The sequence below is a fragment of the Salvelinus alpinus genome, chromosome 5, assembly GCF_045679555.1.
Source record: "Salvelinus alpinus chromosome 5, SLU_Salpinus.1, whole genome shotgun sequence".
Classification (NCBI taxonomy): domain Eukaryota; kingdom Metazoa; phylum Chordata; class Actinopteri; order Salmoniformes; family Salmonidae; genus Salvelinus; species Salvelinus alpinus.
Window position 1 is genome coordinate 19,939,270 of NC_092090.1, and position 14,217 is coordinate 19,953,486.

Sequence of the window (14,217 nt, forward strand, 5' to 3'; positions counted from 1 at the left end):
GAGAGGGAGACAGGGGAGACTAACAGTTAATAATTATTCACTGGGAGGAACAGCAGGCTGAGAGGGAGACAGGGGAGACTAAGAGTTAATAATGATTCACTGGGAGAAACAGCAGGCTGAGAGGGAGACAGGGGAGACTAACAGTTAATAATTATTCACTGGGAGGAACAGCAGGCTGAGAGGGAGACAGGGGAGACTAAGAGTTAATAAGGATTCACTGGGAGGAACAGCAGGCTGAGAGGGAGACAGGGGAGACTAAGAGTTAATAAGGATTACTGGGAGAAACAGCAGGCTGAGAGGGAGACAGGGGAGACTAAGAGTTAATAAGGATTACTGGGAGAAACAGCAGGCTGAGAGGGAGACAGGGGAGACTAACAGTTAAAAAGGATTCACTGGGAAAAACAGCAGGTTGAGAGGGAGACAGGGGAGACTAAGAGTTAATAAGGATTACTGGGAGAAACAGCAGGCTGAGAGGGAGACAGGGGAGACTAAGAGTTAATAAGGATTCACTGGGAGGAACAGCAGGCTGAGAGGGAGACAGGGGAGACTAAGAGTTAATAAGGATTACTGGGAGAAACAGCAGGCTGAGAGGGAGACAGGGGAGACTAAGAGTTAATAAGGATTCACTGGGAGGAACAGCAGGCTGGGAGGGAAACAGGGGAGACTAAGACTTAATAAGGATTCACTGGGAGGAACAGCAGGCTGAGAGGGAGACAGGGGAGACTAAGAGTTAATAAGGATTCACTGGGAGAAACAGCAGGCTGAGAGGGAGACAGGGGAGACTAAGAGTTAATAAGGATTCACTGGGAGGAACAGCAGGCTGAGAGGGAGACAGGGGAGACTAAGAGTTAATAAGGATTCACTGGGAGGAACAGCAGGCTGAGAGGGAGACAGGGGAGACTAAGAGTTAATAAGGATTCACTGGGAGAAACAGCAGGCTGAGAGGGAGACAGGGGAGACTAAGAGTTAATAAGGATTCACTGGGAGGAACAGCAGGCTGAGAGGGAGACAGGGGAGACTAAGAGTTAATAAGGATTCACTGGGAGGAACAGCAGGCTGAGAGGGAGACAGGGGAGACTAAGAGTTAATAAGGATTCACTGGGAGGAACAGCAGGCTGAGAGGGAGACAGGGGAGACTAAGAGTTAATAAGGATTACTGGGAGAAACAGCAGGCTGAGAGGGAGACAGGGGAGACTAAGAGTTAATAAGGATTACTGGGAGGAACAGCAGGCTGAGAGGGAGACAGGGGAGACTAAGAGTTAATAAGGATTCACTGGGAGGAACAGCAGGCTGAGAGGGAGACTAAGAGTTAATAAGGATTACTGGGAGAAACAGCAGGCTGAGAGGGAGACAGGGGAGACTAACAGTTAATAAGGATTCACTGGGAAAAACAGCAGGTTGAGAGGGAGACAGGGGAGACTAAGAGTTAATAAGGATTCACTGGGAGGAACAGCAGGCTGAGAGGGAGACAGGGGAGACTAAGAGTTAATAAGGATTCACTGGGAGGAACAGCAGGCTGAGAGGGAGACAGGGGAGACTAACAGTTAAAAAGGATTCACTGGGAAAAACAGCAGATTGAGAGGGAGACAGGGGAGACTAAGAGTTAATAAGGATTCACTGGGAAAAACAGCAGGTTGAGAGGGAGACAGGGGAGACTAAGAGTTAATAAGGATTCACTGGGAGGAACAGCAGGCTGGGAGGGAAACAGGGGAGACTAAGACTTAATAAGGATTACTGGGAGAAACAGCAGGCTGAGAGGGAGACAGGGGAGACTAACAGTTAAAAAGGATTCACTGGGAAAAACAGCAGGTTGAGAGGGAGACAGGGGAGACTAACAGTTAAAAAGGATTCACTGGGAAAAACAGCAGGTTGAGAGGGAGACAGGGGAGACTAAGAGTTAAAAAGGATTCACTGGGAAAAACAGCAGGTTGAGAGGGAGACAGGGGAGACTAAGAGTTAATAAGGATTACTGGGAGAAACAGCAGGCTGAGAGGGAGACAGGGGAGACTAAGAGTTAATAAGGATTACTGGGAGAAACAGCAGGTAGAGAGGGAGACAGGGGAGACTAAGAGTTAATAAGGATTACTGGGAGGAACAGCAGGCTGAGAGGGAGACAGGGGAGACTAAGAGTTAACAATGATTAACTGGGAAAAACAGCAGGCTGAGAGGGAGACAGGGGAGACTAAGACTTAATAAGGATTACTGGGAGAAACAGCAGGCTGAGAGGGAAACAGGGGAGACTAAGAGTTAACAATGATTAACTGGGAAAAACAGCAGGCTGAGAGGGAGACAGGGGAGACTAAAAGTTAAAAAGGATTCACTGGGAGGAACAGCAGGCTGAGAGGGAGACAGGGGAGACTAAGAGTTAATAATGATTCACTGGGAGAAACAGCAGGCTGAGAGGGAGACAGGGAAGACTAAGAGTTAATAAGGATTCACTGGGAGGAACAGCAGGCTGAGAGGGAGACAGGGGAGACTAAGAGTTAATAAGGATTCACTGGGAGAAACAGCAGGTAGAGAGGGAGACAGGGGAGACTAAGAGTTAATAAGGATTCACTGGGAGGAACAGCAGGCTGAGAGGGAGACAGGGGAGACTAAGAGTTAATAGTGATTCACTGGGAGGAACAGCAGGTAGAGAGGGAGACAGGGGAGACTAAGAGTTAATAAGGATTCACTGGGAGGAACAGCAGGCTGAGAGGGAGACAGGGGAGACTAAGAGTTAATAAGGATTCACTGGGAGAAACAGCAGGTTGAGAGGGAGACAGGGGAGATTACCTACTGTACTCTTCTACTACACATTCTCCTCTCTCCCCCGATCCCTCCTTCCTCACCCTCTCCTCTCTCTCCCTCCCTCCTCACCCTCTATCCTCCCTCCCTCCCCCTCCCTCCCTGCTTCCCACCCTCCTCACCCGGTATCTTCCTCCCAGTAGTAATAGCCTCGGGACAGGTGAGACTGGTTGATCTTGTCTCTCTGTGTGGTCCTCATGAACACACCGGTCTTCCTTGTCTGCTTGGTCAGCCGGTTGTGGATGTCTGAGATGATCGTGAAGGTGGTGCCTGGCGGGTAGCAGAATCCCACGTTGATCCAGTCGTTCCTGGAACACACACACAGACACACACACACACACAGACACACAGACACACACACACACACAGACACACAGACACACACACACACAGACACACACACAGACACAGACACAGACACAGACACAGACACACAGACACAGACACAGACACACAGACACACAGACACACAGACACACAGACACACACACACACAGACACACAGACACACAGACACAGACACAGACACAGACACAGACACAGACACAGACACACAGACACAGACACAGACACAGACACAGACACACACACACAGACACACACACAGACACACACACAGACACACACACAGACACAGACACACAGTTAATCAGGTATAAAAGGACATTTGACAGGAGGCAGCCCAGCACTGAGCTAGGGCTAAACAACTACTCCCACTCACCGGTCATATTAATTAGTAAACACACCGTAGCAAAACATTTTGCTATTCTTTATTGGAAAAGTTCAGGTTAGTCTCTCTCTGTTTCAGTCAGCTTTCTTCTGTTTGGTGATAGTGAAACTAGAAACTAGTGAAAACGACTCTGCAGTCCCGTGTAGCTCAGTTGGTAGAGCAAGGCACTTTCAGCCCCTGGGTTCGATTCCCAAGGGGGACCAGTAGGATAAAAGTATTGTATAAGAGCGTCTGCTAAATGCCGCTCAAGGCACTACAGAGGGTGATGCGTACGGCCCAGTACATCACCGGGGCCAAGCTTCATCCATCCAGGACCTCTACACCAGGCGGTGTCAGAGGAAGGCCCTAAAAGACTCCAACCACCCCAGTCATAGACTGCTCTCTCTGCTACCGCATGGCAAGCAGTACCAGAGCGTCAATTCTAGGTCCAAAAGGCTTCTTATCAGCTTCTACCACCAAGCCATAAGACTCCTGAACAGCTAATCAAATGGTTACCCGGACTATTTGTATTGTCCCCCCCCCCCATTTTATTGCTCACATACACATGGTTAGCAGATGTTAATGCAAGTGTAGTGAAATGCTTGTGCTTCTAGTTCCGACAATGCAGCAATATCAACAAGTAATCTAACAATTCCACAACAACTACCTAATACACACAAATCTAAAGGGATGGAATAAGAATATATACATATATTATATAAATATATGGATGAGCGATGACCGAGCGGCATAGGCAAGATGCAATAGATGGTATAAAATACAGTATGTACATATGGGATGAGTAATGCCAGATATGTAAACATCGTTATTAAATTGGCATTAATAAAGTGACTAGTGATCCATTTATTAGTGTGGCCAACGATTTCAAGTTTGTATGTAGGCAGCAGCCTCTCTGTGTTAGTGATGGCTGTTTAACAGTCTGATGGCCTTGAGATAGAAACTATTTCTCAGTCTCTCGGTCCCACACTTATCAAGAGAACACGTGGTCATCCCTATTGCCTCTGATCTGGCAGACTCACTAAACACCAATGCTTTGTTTGAAAATTATGTCTCAGTGTTGGAGTGTGTCCCTGGCTATCTGTAAATGGTGTCTGAGTGTTGGAGTGTTCCCCTGGCTATCTGTAAATGATGTCTGAGTGTTGGAGTGTTCCCCTGGCTATCTGTAAATGATGTCTGAGTGTTGGAGTGTTCCCCTGGCTATCTGTAAATGATGTCTGAGTGTTGGAGTGTTCCCCTGGCTATCTGTAAATGATGTCTGAGTGTTGGAGTGTTCCCCTGGCTATCTGTAAATGCTGTTGGAGTGTTCCCCTGGCTATCTGTAAATGATGTCTGAGTGTTGGAGTGTTCCCCTGGCTATCTGTAAATTATGTTGGTGTGTTCCCCTGGCTCTCTGTAATGATGTCTGAGTGTTGGAGTGTTCCCTTGGCTATCTGTAAATGATGTCTGAGTGTTGGAGTGTTCCCCTGGCTATCTGTAAATGATGTCTGAGTGTTGGAGTGTTCCCCTGGCTATCTGTAAATGATGTCTGAGTGTTGAAGTGTTCCCCTGGCTATCTGTAAATGATGTCTGAGTGTTGGAGTGTTCCCCTGGCTATCTGTAAATGCTGTTGGAGTGTTGGAGTGTTCCCCTGGCTATCTGTAAATGCTGTTGGAGTGTTCCCCTGGCTATCTGTAATGATGTCTGAGTGTTGGAGTGTTCCCCTGGCTATCTGTAAATGATGTCTGAGTGTTGGAGTGTTCCCCTGGCTATATTTAATGATGTCTGAGTGTTGGACTGTTCCCCTGGCTCTCTGTAAATGATGTCTGAGTGTTGGAGTGTTCCCCTGGCTATCTGTAAATGATGTCTGAGTGTTGGAGTGTGCCCCTGGCTATCTGTAAATGATGTCTGAGTGTTGGAGTGTGCCCCTGGCTATCTGTAAATGATGTCTGAGTGTTGGAGTGTTCCCCTGGCTATCTGTAAATGATGTCTGAGTGTTGGAGTGTTCCCCTGGCTATCTGTAAATGATGTCTGAGTGTTGGAGTGTTCCCCTGGCTATCTGTAAATGATGTCTGAGTGTTGGAGTGTTCCCCTGGCTATCTGTAAATGATGTCTGATTGTTGAAGTGTTCCCCTGGCTATCTGTAAATGATGTCTGAGTGTTGGAGTGTTCCCCTGGCTATCTGTAAATGATGTCTGAGTGTTGGAGTGTTCCCCTGGCTATCTGTAAATGATGTCTGAGTGTTGGAGTGTCCCCTGGCTATCTGTAAATGATGTTGGAGTGTTCCCCTGGCTATCTGTAATGATGTCTGAGTGTTGGAGTGTTCCCCTGGCTATCTGTAAATGATGTCTGAGTGTTGGAGTGTGCCCCTGGCTATCTGTAAATGATGTCTGAGTGTTGGAGTGTTCCCCTGGCTATCTGTAAATGATGTCTGAGTGTTGGAGTGTGCCCCTGGCTATCTGTAAATGATGTCTGAGTGTTGGAGTGTTCCCCTGACTATCTGTAAATGATGTCTGAGTGTTGGAGTGTTCCCCTGGCTATCTGTAAATGATATCTGAGTGTTGGAGTGTTCCCCTGGCTATCTGTAAATGTTGTCTGAGTGTTGGAGTGTGTCCCTGGCTATTTGTAAATGATGTCTGAGTGTTGGAGTGTTCCCCTGGCTATCTGTAAATGATGTCTGAGTGTTGCAGTGTTCCCCTGGCTATCTGTAAATGATGTCTGAGTGTTGGAGTGTTCCCCTGGCTATCTGTAAATGATGTCTGAGTGTTGGAGTGTTCCCCTGGCAAAATAACGTTTCTAGCAGCAAACCCTTCATCAACGTCTCTAGCAGCAAACCCTTCATCAACGTTTCTAGCAGCAAACCTTTCATCAAAGTCTCTAGCAGCAAACCCTTCATCAAAGTCTGTAGCAGCAAACCCTTCATCAAAGTCTGTAGCAGCAAACCCTTCATCAAAGTCTGTATCAGCAAACCCTTCATCAAAGTCTGTAGCAGCAAACCCTTCATCAAAGTCTGTAGCAGCAAACCCTTCATCAAAGTCTGTAGCAGCAAACCCTTCATCAAAGTCTGTAGCAGCAAACCCTTCATCAAAGTCTGTAGCAGCAAACCCTTCATCAAAGCCTCTAGCAGCAAACCCTTCATCAAAGTCTGTAGCAGCAAACCCTTCATCAAAGTCTGTAGCAGCAAACCCTTCATCAAAGTCTCTAGCAGCAAACCCTTCATCAAAGTCTGTAGCAGCAAACCCTTCATCAAAGTCTCTAGCAGCAAACCCTTCATCAAAGTCTCTAGCAGCAAACCCTTCATCAAAGTCTCTAGCAGCAAACCCTTCATCAAAGTCTCTAGCAGCAAACCCTTCATCAAAGTCTGTAGCAGCAAACCCTTCATCAAAGTCTCTAGCAGCAAACCCTTCATCAAAGTCTCTAGCAGCAAACCCTTCATCAAAGTCTCTAGCAGCAAACCCTTCATCAAAGTCTCTAGCAGCAAACCCTTCATCAAAGTCTGTAACAGCAAACCCTTCATCAAAGTCTGTAGCAGCAAACCCTTCATCAACGTCTCTAGCAGCAAACCCTTCATCAACGTTTCTAGCAGCAAACCCTTCATCAAAGTCTCTAGCAGCAAACCCTTCATCAAAGTCTGTAGCAGCAAACCCTTCATCAAAGTCTGTAGCAGCAAACCCTTCATCAAAGTCTGTAGCAGCAAACCCTTCATCAAAGTCTGTAGCAGCAAACCCTTCATCAAAGTCTCTAGCAGCAAACCCTTCATCAAAGTCTCTAGCAGCAAACCCTTCATCAAAGTCTCTAGCAGCAAACCCTTCATCAAAGTCTCCAGCAGCAAACCCTTCATCAAAGTCTGTAGCAGCAAACCCTTCATCAAAGTCTCTAGCAGCAAACCCTTCATCAAAGTCTCTAGCAGCAAACCCTTCATCAAAGTCTGTAGCAGCAAACCCTTCATCAAAGTCTGTAGCAGCAAACCCTTCATCAAAGTCTCTAGCAGCAAACCCTTCATCAAAGTCTGTAGCAGCAAACCCTTCATCAAAGTCTCTAGCAGCAAACCCTTCATCAAAGTCTCTAGCAGCAAACCCTTCATCAAAGTCTGTAGCAGCAAACCCTTCATCAAAGTCTCTAGCAGCAAACCCTTCATCAAAGTCTCTAGCAGCAAACCCTTCATCAAAGTCTCTAGCAGCAAACCCTTCATCAAAGTCTGTAGCAGCAAACCCTTCATCAAAGTCTCTAGCAGCAAACCCTTCATCAAAGTCTCTAGCAGCAAACCCTTCATCAAAGTCTCTAGCAGCAAACCCTTCATCAAAGTCTCTAGCAGCAAACCCTTCATCAAAGTCTCTAGCAGCAAACCCTTCATCAAAGTCTCTAGCAGCAAACCCTTCATCAAAGTCTCTAGCAGCAAACCCTTCATCAAAGTCTGTAGCAGCAAACCCTTCATCAAAGTCTCTAGCAGCAAACCCTTCATCAAAGTCTCTAGCAGCAAACCCTTCATCAAAGTCTGTAGCAGCAAACCCTTCATCAAAGTCTCTAGCAGCAAACCCTTCATCAAAGTCTCTAGCAGCAAACCCTTCATCAAAGTCTGTAGCAGCAAACCCTTCATCAAAGTCTGTAGCAGCAAACCCTTCATCAAAGTCTCTAGCAGCAAACCCTTCATCAAAGTCTGTAGCAGCAAACCCTTCATCAAAGTCTGTAGCAGCAAACCCTTCATCAAAGTCTCTAGCAGCAAACCCTTCATCAAAGTCTCTAGCAGCAAACCCTTCATCAAAGTCTCTAGCAGCAAACCCTTCATCAAAGTCTGTAGCAGCAAACCCTTCATCAAAGTCTGTAGCAGCAAACCCTTCATCAAAGTCTGTAGCAGCAAACCCTTCATCAAAGTCTCTAGCAGCAAACCCTTCATCAAAGTCTGTAGCAGCAAACCCTTCATCAAAGTCTGTAGCAGCAAACCCTTCATCAAAGTCTCTAGCAGCAAACCCTTCATCAAAGTCTCTAGCAGCAAACCCTTCATCAAAGTCTCTAGCAGCAAACCCTTCATCAAAGTCTGTAGCAGCAAACCCTTCATCAAAGTCTGTAGCAGCAAACCCTTCATCAAAGTCTGTAGCAGCAAACCCTTCATCAAAGTCTCTAGCAGCAAACCCTTCATCAAAGTCTCTAGCAGCAAACCCTTCATCAAAGTCTGTAGCAGCAAACCCTTCATCAGTCTCTAGCAGCAAACCCTTCATCAAAGTCTCTAGCAGCAAACCCTTCATCAAAGTCTCTAGCAGCAAACCCTTCATCAAAGTCTCTAGCAGCAAACCCTTCATCAAAGTCTCTAGCAGCAAACCCTTCATCAAAGTCTCTAGCAGCAAACCCTTCATCAGTCTCTAGCAGCAAACCCTTCATCAGTCTGTAGCAGCAAACCCTTCATCAACGTCTCTAGCAGCAAACCCTTCATCAGTCTCTAGCAGCAAACCCTTCATCAAAGTCTCCTGCAGCAAACCCTTCATCAAAGTCTGTATCAGCAAACCCTTCATCAAAGTCTCCTGCAGCAAACCCTTCATCAACGTCTCTAGCAGCAAACCCTTCATCAGTCTCTAGCAGCAAACCCTTCATCAAAGTCTCCTGCAGCAAACCCTTCATCAAAGTCTCTAGCAGCAAACCCTTCATCAAAGTCTGTATCAGCAAACCCTTCATCAAAGTCTCTAGCAGCAAACCCTTCATCAGTCCCTAGCAGCAAACCCTTCATCAGTCTGTAGCAGCAAACCCTTCATCAACGTCTCTAGCAGCAAACCCTTCATCAGTCTCTAGCAGCAAACCCTTCATCAAAGTCTCTAGCAGCAAACCCTTCATCAAAGTCTCTAGCAGCAAACCCTTCATCAAAGTCTCTAGCAGCAAACCCTTCATCAAAGTCTCTAGCAGCACACCCTTCATCAAAGTCTCCAGCAGCAAACCCTTCATCAACGTTTCTAGCAGCAAACCCTTCATCAAAGTCTGTAGCAGCAAACCCTTCATCAACATCTCTAGCAGCAAACCCTTCATCAAAGTCTCTAGCAGCAAACCCTTCATCAAAGTCTCTAGCAGCAAACCCTTCATCAAAGTCTCTAGCAGCAAACCCTTCATCAAAGTCTCTAGCAGCAAACCCTTCATCAACGTCTCTAGCAGCAAACCCTTCATCAAAGTCTCTAGCAGCAAACCCTTCATCAACGTCTCTAGCAGCAAACCCTTCATCAGTCTCTAGCAGCAAACCCTTCATCAAAGTCTCTAGCAGCAAACCCTTCATCAGTCTCTAGCAGCAAACCCTTCATCAACGTTTCTAGCAGCATTAGTTAATAATAGTTTTACTACATATTACCTCATTTTACCTCGACTAACCTGTGCCCCCGCACATTAACCTTGTACCAGTACCCCCCTGTATATAGCCTCACTACTGTTATGTTATAGTTGCTCTTAAATTATTTGTTATTTTTCAATTTTCTTATTTTTTACTTCAGTTTATTTTAGTAAATACTTTCTTAACACTTGTTTTTCTCATAACTACATTGTTGGTTAAGGGCTTGTAAGCATTTCACTGTAAGGTTGTTGTATTTGGTGCATGTGACAAACAAAATTTGATTTGATTTAAAATGTGAAATGTCATGCAGTGTTAATGGTTGAACCTGAAGTTCCATTTCACAAACAATAGATGGCGCCAGAGCAGCATGTAACCAATGGGAATGCCCATATCCCCCAATACAGTAGATGTTCCTCCCTCCTTTCGGGGTAATCTCAGGCCAGGGAATAGCTAACACGCTTGAAATGACTACCATGCCTCAGCTATTCAAATGACTGCCAATGCTATTAAGTATATTTGCTGGGCAGGGGTGATGTCATATGCTAAGACAAACAGCCACCATAACCTACTGTATCACACTGTCCCTTGGGTTATAGGGTTCGTGGAAGGCAAGGGTGTGACTTGATGATATGGGTTTTATTAATATGACCACATGGTCAGGGGATGGGGCTTTGGGTTACTGGGGTTATTGTTGACTCATAGGATGTGGTGCCATGATGTTGACAGTTGTTTGGATCAGATGCTGAAACAATGCTGGGAGAAGGAAGTGAATAGTGTGTGTGGTGAAGGGTGCATGTGTGTGTGTCTGTATGTGTCTCTCTGCATCCACTACCAACCTGAGTAGTCTCTCTCTCTGTCTCTGTCTCGTTGTCTCGTTGTCTCTCTCTGTGTGTGTGTGTGTGTGTGTGTGTGTGTGTGTGTGTGTGTGTGTGTGTGTGTGTGTGTGTGTGTGTGTCTCTCTGCATCCACTACCAACCTGTGTAGTCTGTCTGTCTGTCTGTCTGTCTGTCTGTCTGTGTCTGTGTGTATCTCTCTGAGTCCACTACCAACCTGTTGAAGTTGATGAGCCACACAGTGATCTCTGCAGGAGCAGCCTGGTCCCAGTGTACAGTGTAGCCCTTACCCAGGGTGACCACGGGCTGGAACTGCTGGTAGTGCTTCCTCTTGCCCAGAGCGCCCTCTAGTGTCAGGGGTCTGTCAGGGTACTCATCCTTTACCATCTGCATGTTCAGACTGGCAGGGTTACGTGTCTGTATGTAGATCTGAGGGACCACACACACACACACACACACACACACACACACGTTAATGCACAAACACATACAGACACATGCACACACACAAACACACAGGTGTGTGTGACTAGGAACATGTTCACTAATCTGGAAGACATTAGAAAGTGAGTGAAATGAGGGGGAAACGAGGTCACACTGCAGAAAAAAACTAGTGTGTTAGCTTTGAGAGGAAACTTAACCAACACTTTATTTTAAAGAATCTGTGAGTACATACTGTGTACCCATGTGTGTATGTGTTTCTATAAGATACGGTATGTGTGTGTGTGTGTGTGTGTGTGTGTGTGTGTGTGTGTGTGTGTGTGTGTGTGTGTGTGTGTGTGTGTGTGTGTGTGTACCAGCATGCTTGTGCGCCTGCTGCATGCTTCCTTCAGCCTGCATGGCGTATGCATACCAACCTGTGCATAATGCCCACTACAGATGGCAGCCCTCCAGTCAGGCACGTCAATACAGTCAGGGTGTCTCAGTAACCAGTTGTCCTCTTTGACCAGGAAGGCTCCAGGGTACTCACTGACCGAGCCGTCCACATCGTGGAATATCGTGGTCTTGTCACCGTCCATCTGCATCTTGTTAAACCATGGGCCGGGCTCGCCGAAAAACACCCGGGACGTTATCTGATAAGAAGAGCAGGAGGTAGATGGGGAGGAAGGGGGAGAAGGGGTGAGTGGATGGAGAGAAGAGAGGGGGAGAGGGGAAGGAGAGGAGAAGGGGAGAGAGGAGAGATGAGTGTCATGGAGGTGAGAAAGAGAAGCATGTCTCCCCTGTAAGACCCTGCTTATGGCACTACATTACCCATAATCCATCATGACAGCTCATGCCCAAAATTTGCAGCTACACTTTACACACACAATACACCCCAACTCCCATCATGTGTACAGGTAAATGCTAACCAGCGTGATACACCCTCCCCCCCACCCACTCACTCACTCACTCACTCACTCACTCACTCACTCACTCACTCACAGGCACATCGTCGAAGGTGATGTCGGTGACGTTGTTGTTAGGGCAGCTCTGCCAGGAGTTGTTGAGTCTGAACCCGAAGGCGCTGGTGTGTCGACCGTCCAGGGCAATGTACTTTCTGAAGGTGCAGTTCTGCACGTTGATGGGCCCGTCGTAGATCTGCATGCCGCGGATAGGGAAGTCACTGCAGGACAGACATACAGAGAGTCAGAAAGACCAGAGGGAGCGAGACAAGTTAGAGACAATGAGAGAGCGAGAGAGAACTTGACAGACAGACAGACCCTGGTCAAAAGTAGGGCACCAGGTAGGGAATAGGGTGCTATTTGGGACGCAGACAAGATCATGGGTGCTTTGCGATGTTCCCAAGTGTGCCAGAGGGGACATCGTCATCTCTTTCAGAACACAGACAAGGCTCTGTGCTATCGGATATTGGATAACGACTGCATCTTGGGACCATTTTGTAACACTATGCAAAAGTTCAAATGTGGTTGCAAATTATATTTTTCTCTCCATATAGCATGTCATGTACAGAGACAGATGATGGATGACGGGCTTCTTTCACCCAGACAATAAAAGAATGTAAGATATGCACAAGTTGAGACATCATACTTTTAATCATACTTTCTGTCTGGCCAAGCACGCAAAACGCTGAAAAGGGAAAAGTTGAAGGGGTTCATTTCAGGGTAAAATGTGAATGAGGAGAGGCGATACAAGGAGAGAAGGAGAAGGAGAATGAGAAGGAGGAGGAGGAGGAGGAGGAGAATGAGGAGGAGGAGAAGGAGGAGGAGAAGGACAAGGAGGAGAAAGACAAGGAGGAGGAGAAGGAGAAGGACAAGAAGGAGGAGGAGGAGAAGGAGGAGAAGGACAAGGAGGAGAAGGAGAAGGAGAAGGACAAGGAGGAGGAGGGGAAGTAGAAGGACAAGGAGGAGGAGGAGGAGAAGGACAAGGAGGAGGAGGAGGAGGAGAAGGGAGATAATTTCTTGTTCTCTTAACAGACAGAAGAGGAGAGAAAAGGGAGAGACACACGCAGTGTCTGTCTCTCTGTCTCTGTCTCTGTGTGTGTGTGTGTGTGTGTGTGTGTGTGTGTGTGTGTGTGTGTGTGTGTGTGTGTGTGTGTGTGTGTGTGTGTGTGTGTGTGTGTGTGTGTGTGTGTGTGTGTGTGTGTGTGTGTGTGTGTGTGTGTGTGTGTGTGTGTGTGTATACGAGCCAACACTCACACTCCTCGAGGCAGGGTCCTCCCATTGAGGTCGGGTCCCCCGGGACCCCAGATACGGTTGTCAGGAATGGGCATGCCCCTGTTGTCACTCTCCCCAACAAACAGACTGTTCTTCACCTCCTGACGAGAACCATCGTCATCAGGGAATGTACCACCACTACACAGACAGGGAAAGACAGAGAGAAAGTGAGAGAGAGAAAGAGTTTGTGTGTGTGTTCATTTCATAGAAAAATACTTTTCATTTTTGTTGACTAAAATGTGACGAGACGAGAATTCCACGTGAGACTAATGGACATTTCATTTGACATCAAGCTCCTTTTCATCTGTTGTTTACAATCATAAGCATGCAGAATAATGTTTTACAATCGTCTCATTGGTAGAATTGACATATTTCAGTCGTGTGGACTGATTGAGCTGATCTGCCCGGCTCTCTCACACAGATCCCAGGTGGTCACATCAGTCGCTCGTCAATCTTCTGAGCTGATCTGCCCGGCTCTCTCACACAGATCCCAGGTGGTCACATCAGTCGCTCGTCAATCTTCTGAGCTGATCAGCCCGGCTCTCTCACACAGATCCCAGGTGGTCACATCAGTCGCTCGTCAATCTTCTGAGCTGATCTGCCCGGCTCTCTCACACAGCGCCCAGGTGGTCACATCAGTCGCTCGTCAATCTTCTGAGCTGATCAGCCCGGCTCTCTCACACAGCGCCCAGGTGGTCACATCAGTCGCTCGTCAATCTTCTGAGCTGATCAGCCCGGCTCTCTCACACAGCGCCCAGGTGGTCACATCAGTCGCTCGTCAATCTTCTGAGCTGATCTGCCCGGCTCTCTCACACAGCGCCCAGGTGGTCACATCAGTCGCTCGTCAATCTTCTGAGCTGATCTGTCCGGCTCTCTCACACAGATCCCAGGTGGTCACATCAGTCGCTCGTCAATCTTCTGAGCTGATCTGCC

General features: G+C 47.1%; 1 protein-coding gene across 3 annotated transcripts in view; it reads right to left on the minus strand.

Moving 5' to 3' along the window:
• Positions 1 to 14,217, minus strand: part of LOC139575666 (cell migration-inducing and hyaluronan-binding protein-like) — a 167,083-nt gene that overhangs the window by 16,916 nt on the left and 135,950 nt on the right. For all 3 annotated transcript variants that reach the window (XM_071400857.1, XM_071400858.1, XM_071400859.1), the window contains exons 20-24: positions 13,267 to 13,422; positions 12,053 to 12,233; positions 11,488 to 11,703; positions 10,848 to 11,059; positions 2,910 to 3,095 (exon numbers count right to left, since the gene is read on the minus strand). In XM_071400857.1, the coding sequence (XP_071256958.1) occupies positions 2,910 to 3,095; positions 10,848 to 11,059; positions 11,488 to 11,703; positions 12,053 to 12,233; positions 13,267 to 13,422 (951 nt within the window). The remainder of the gene's footprint in view (positions 1 to 2,909; positions 3,096 to 10,847; positions 11,060 to 11,487; positions 11,704 to 12,052; positions 12,234 to 13,266; positions 13,423 to 14,217) is intronic.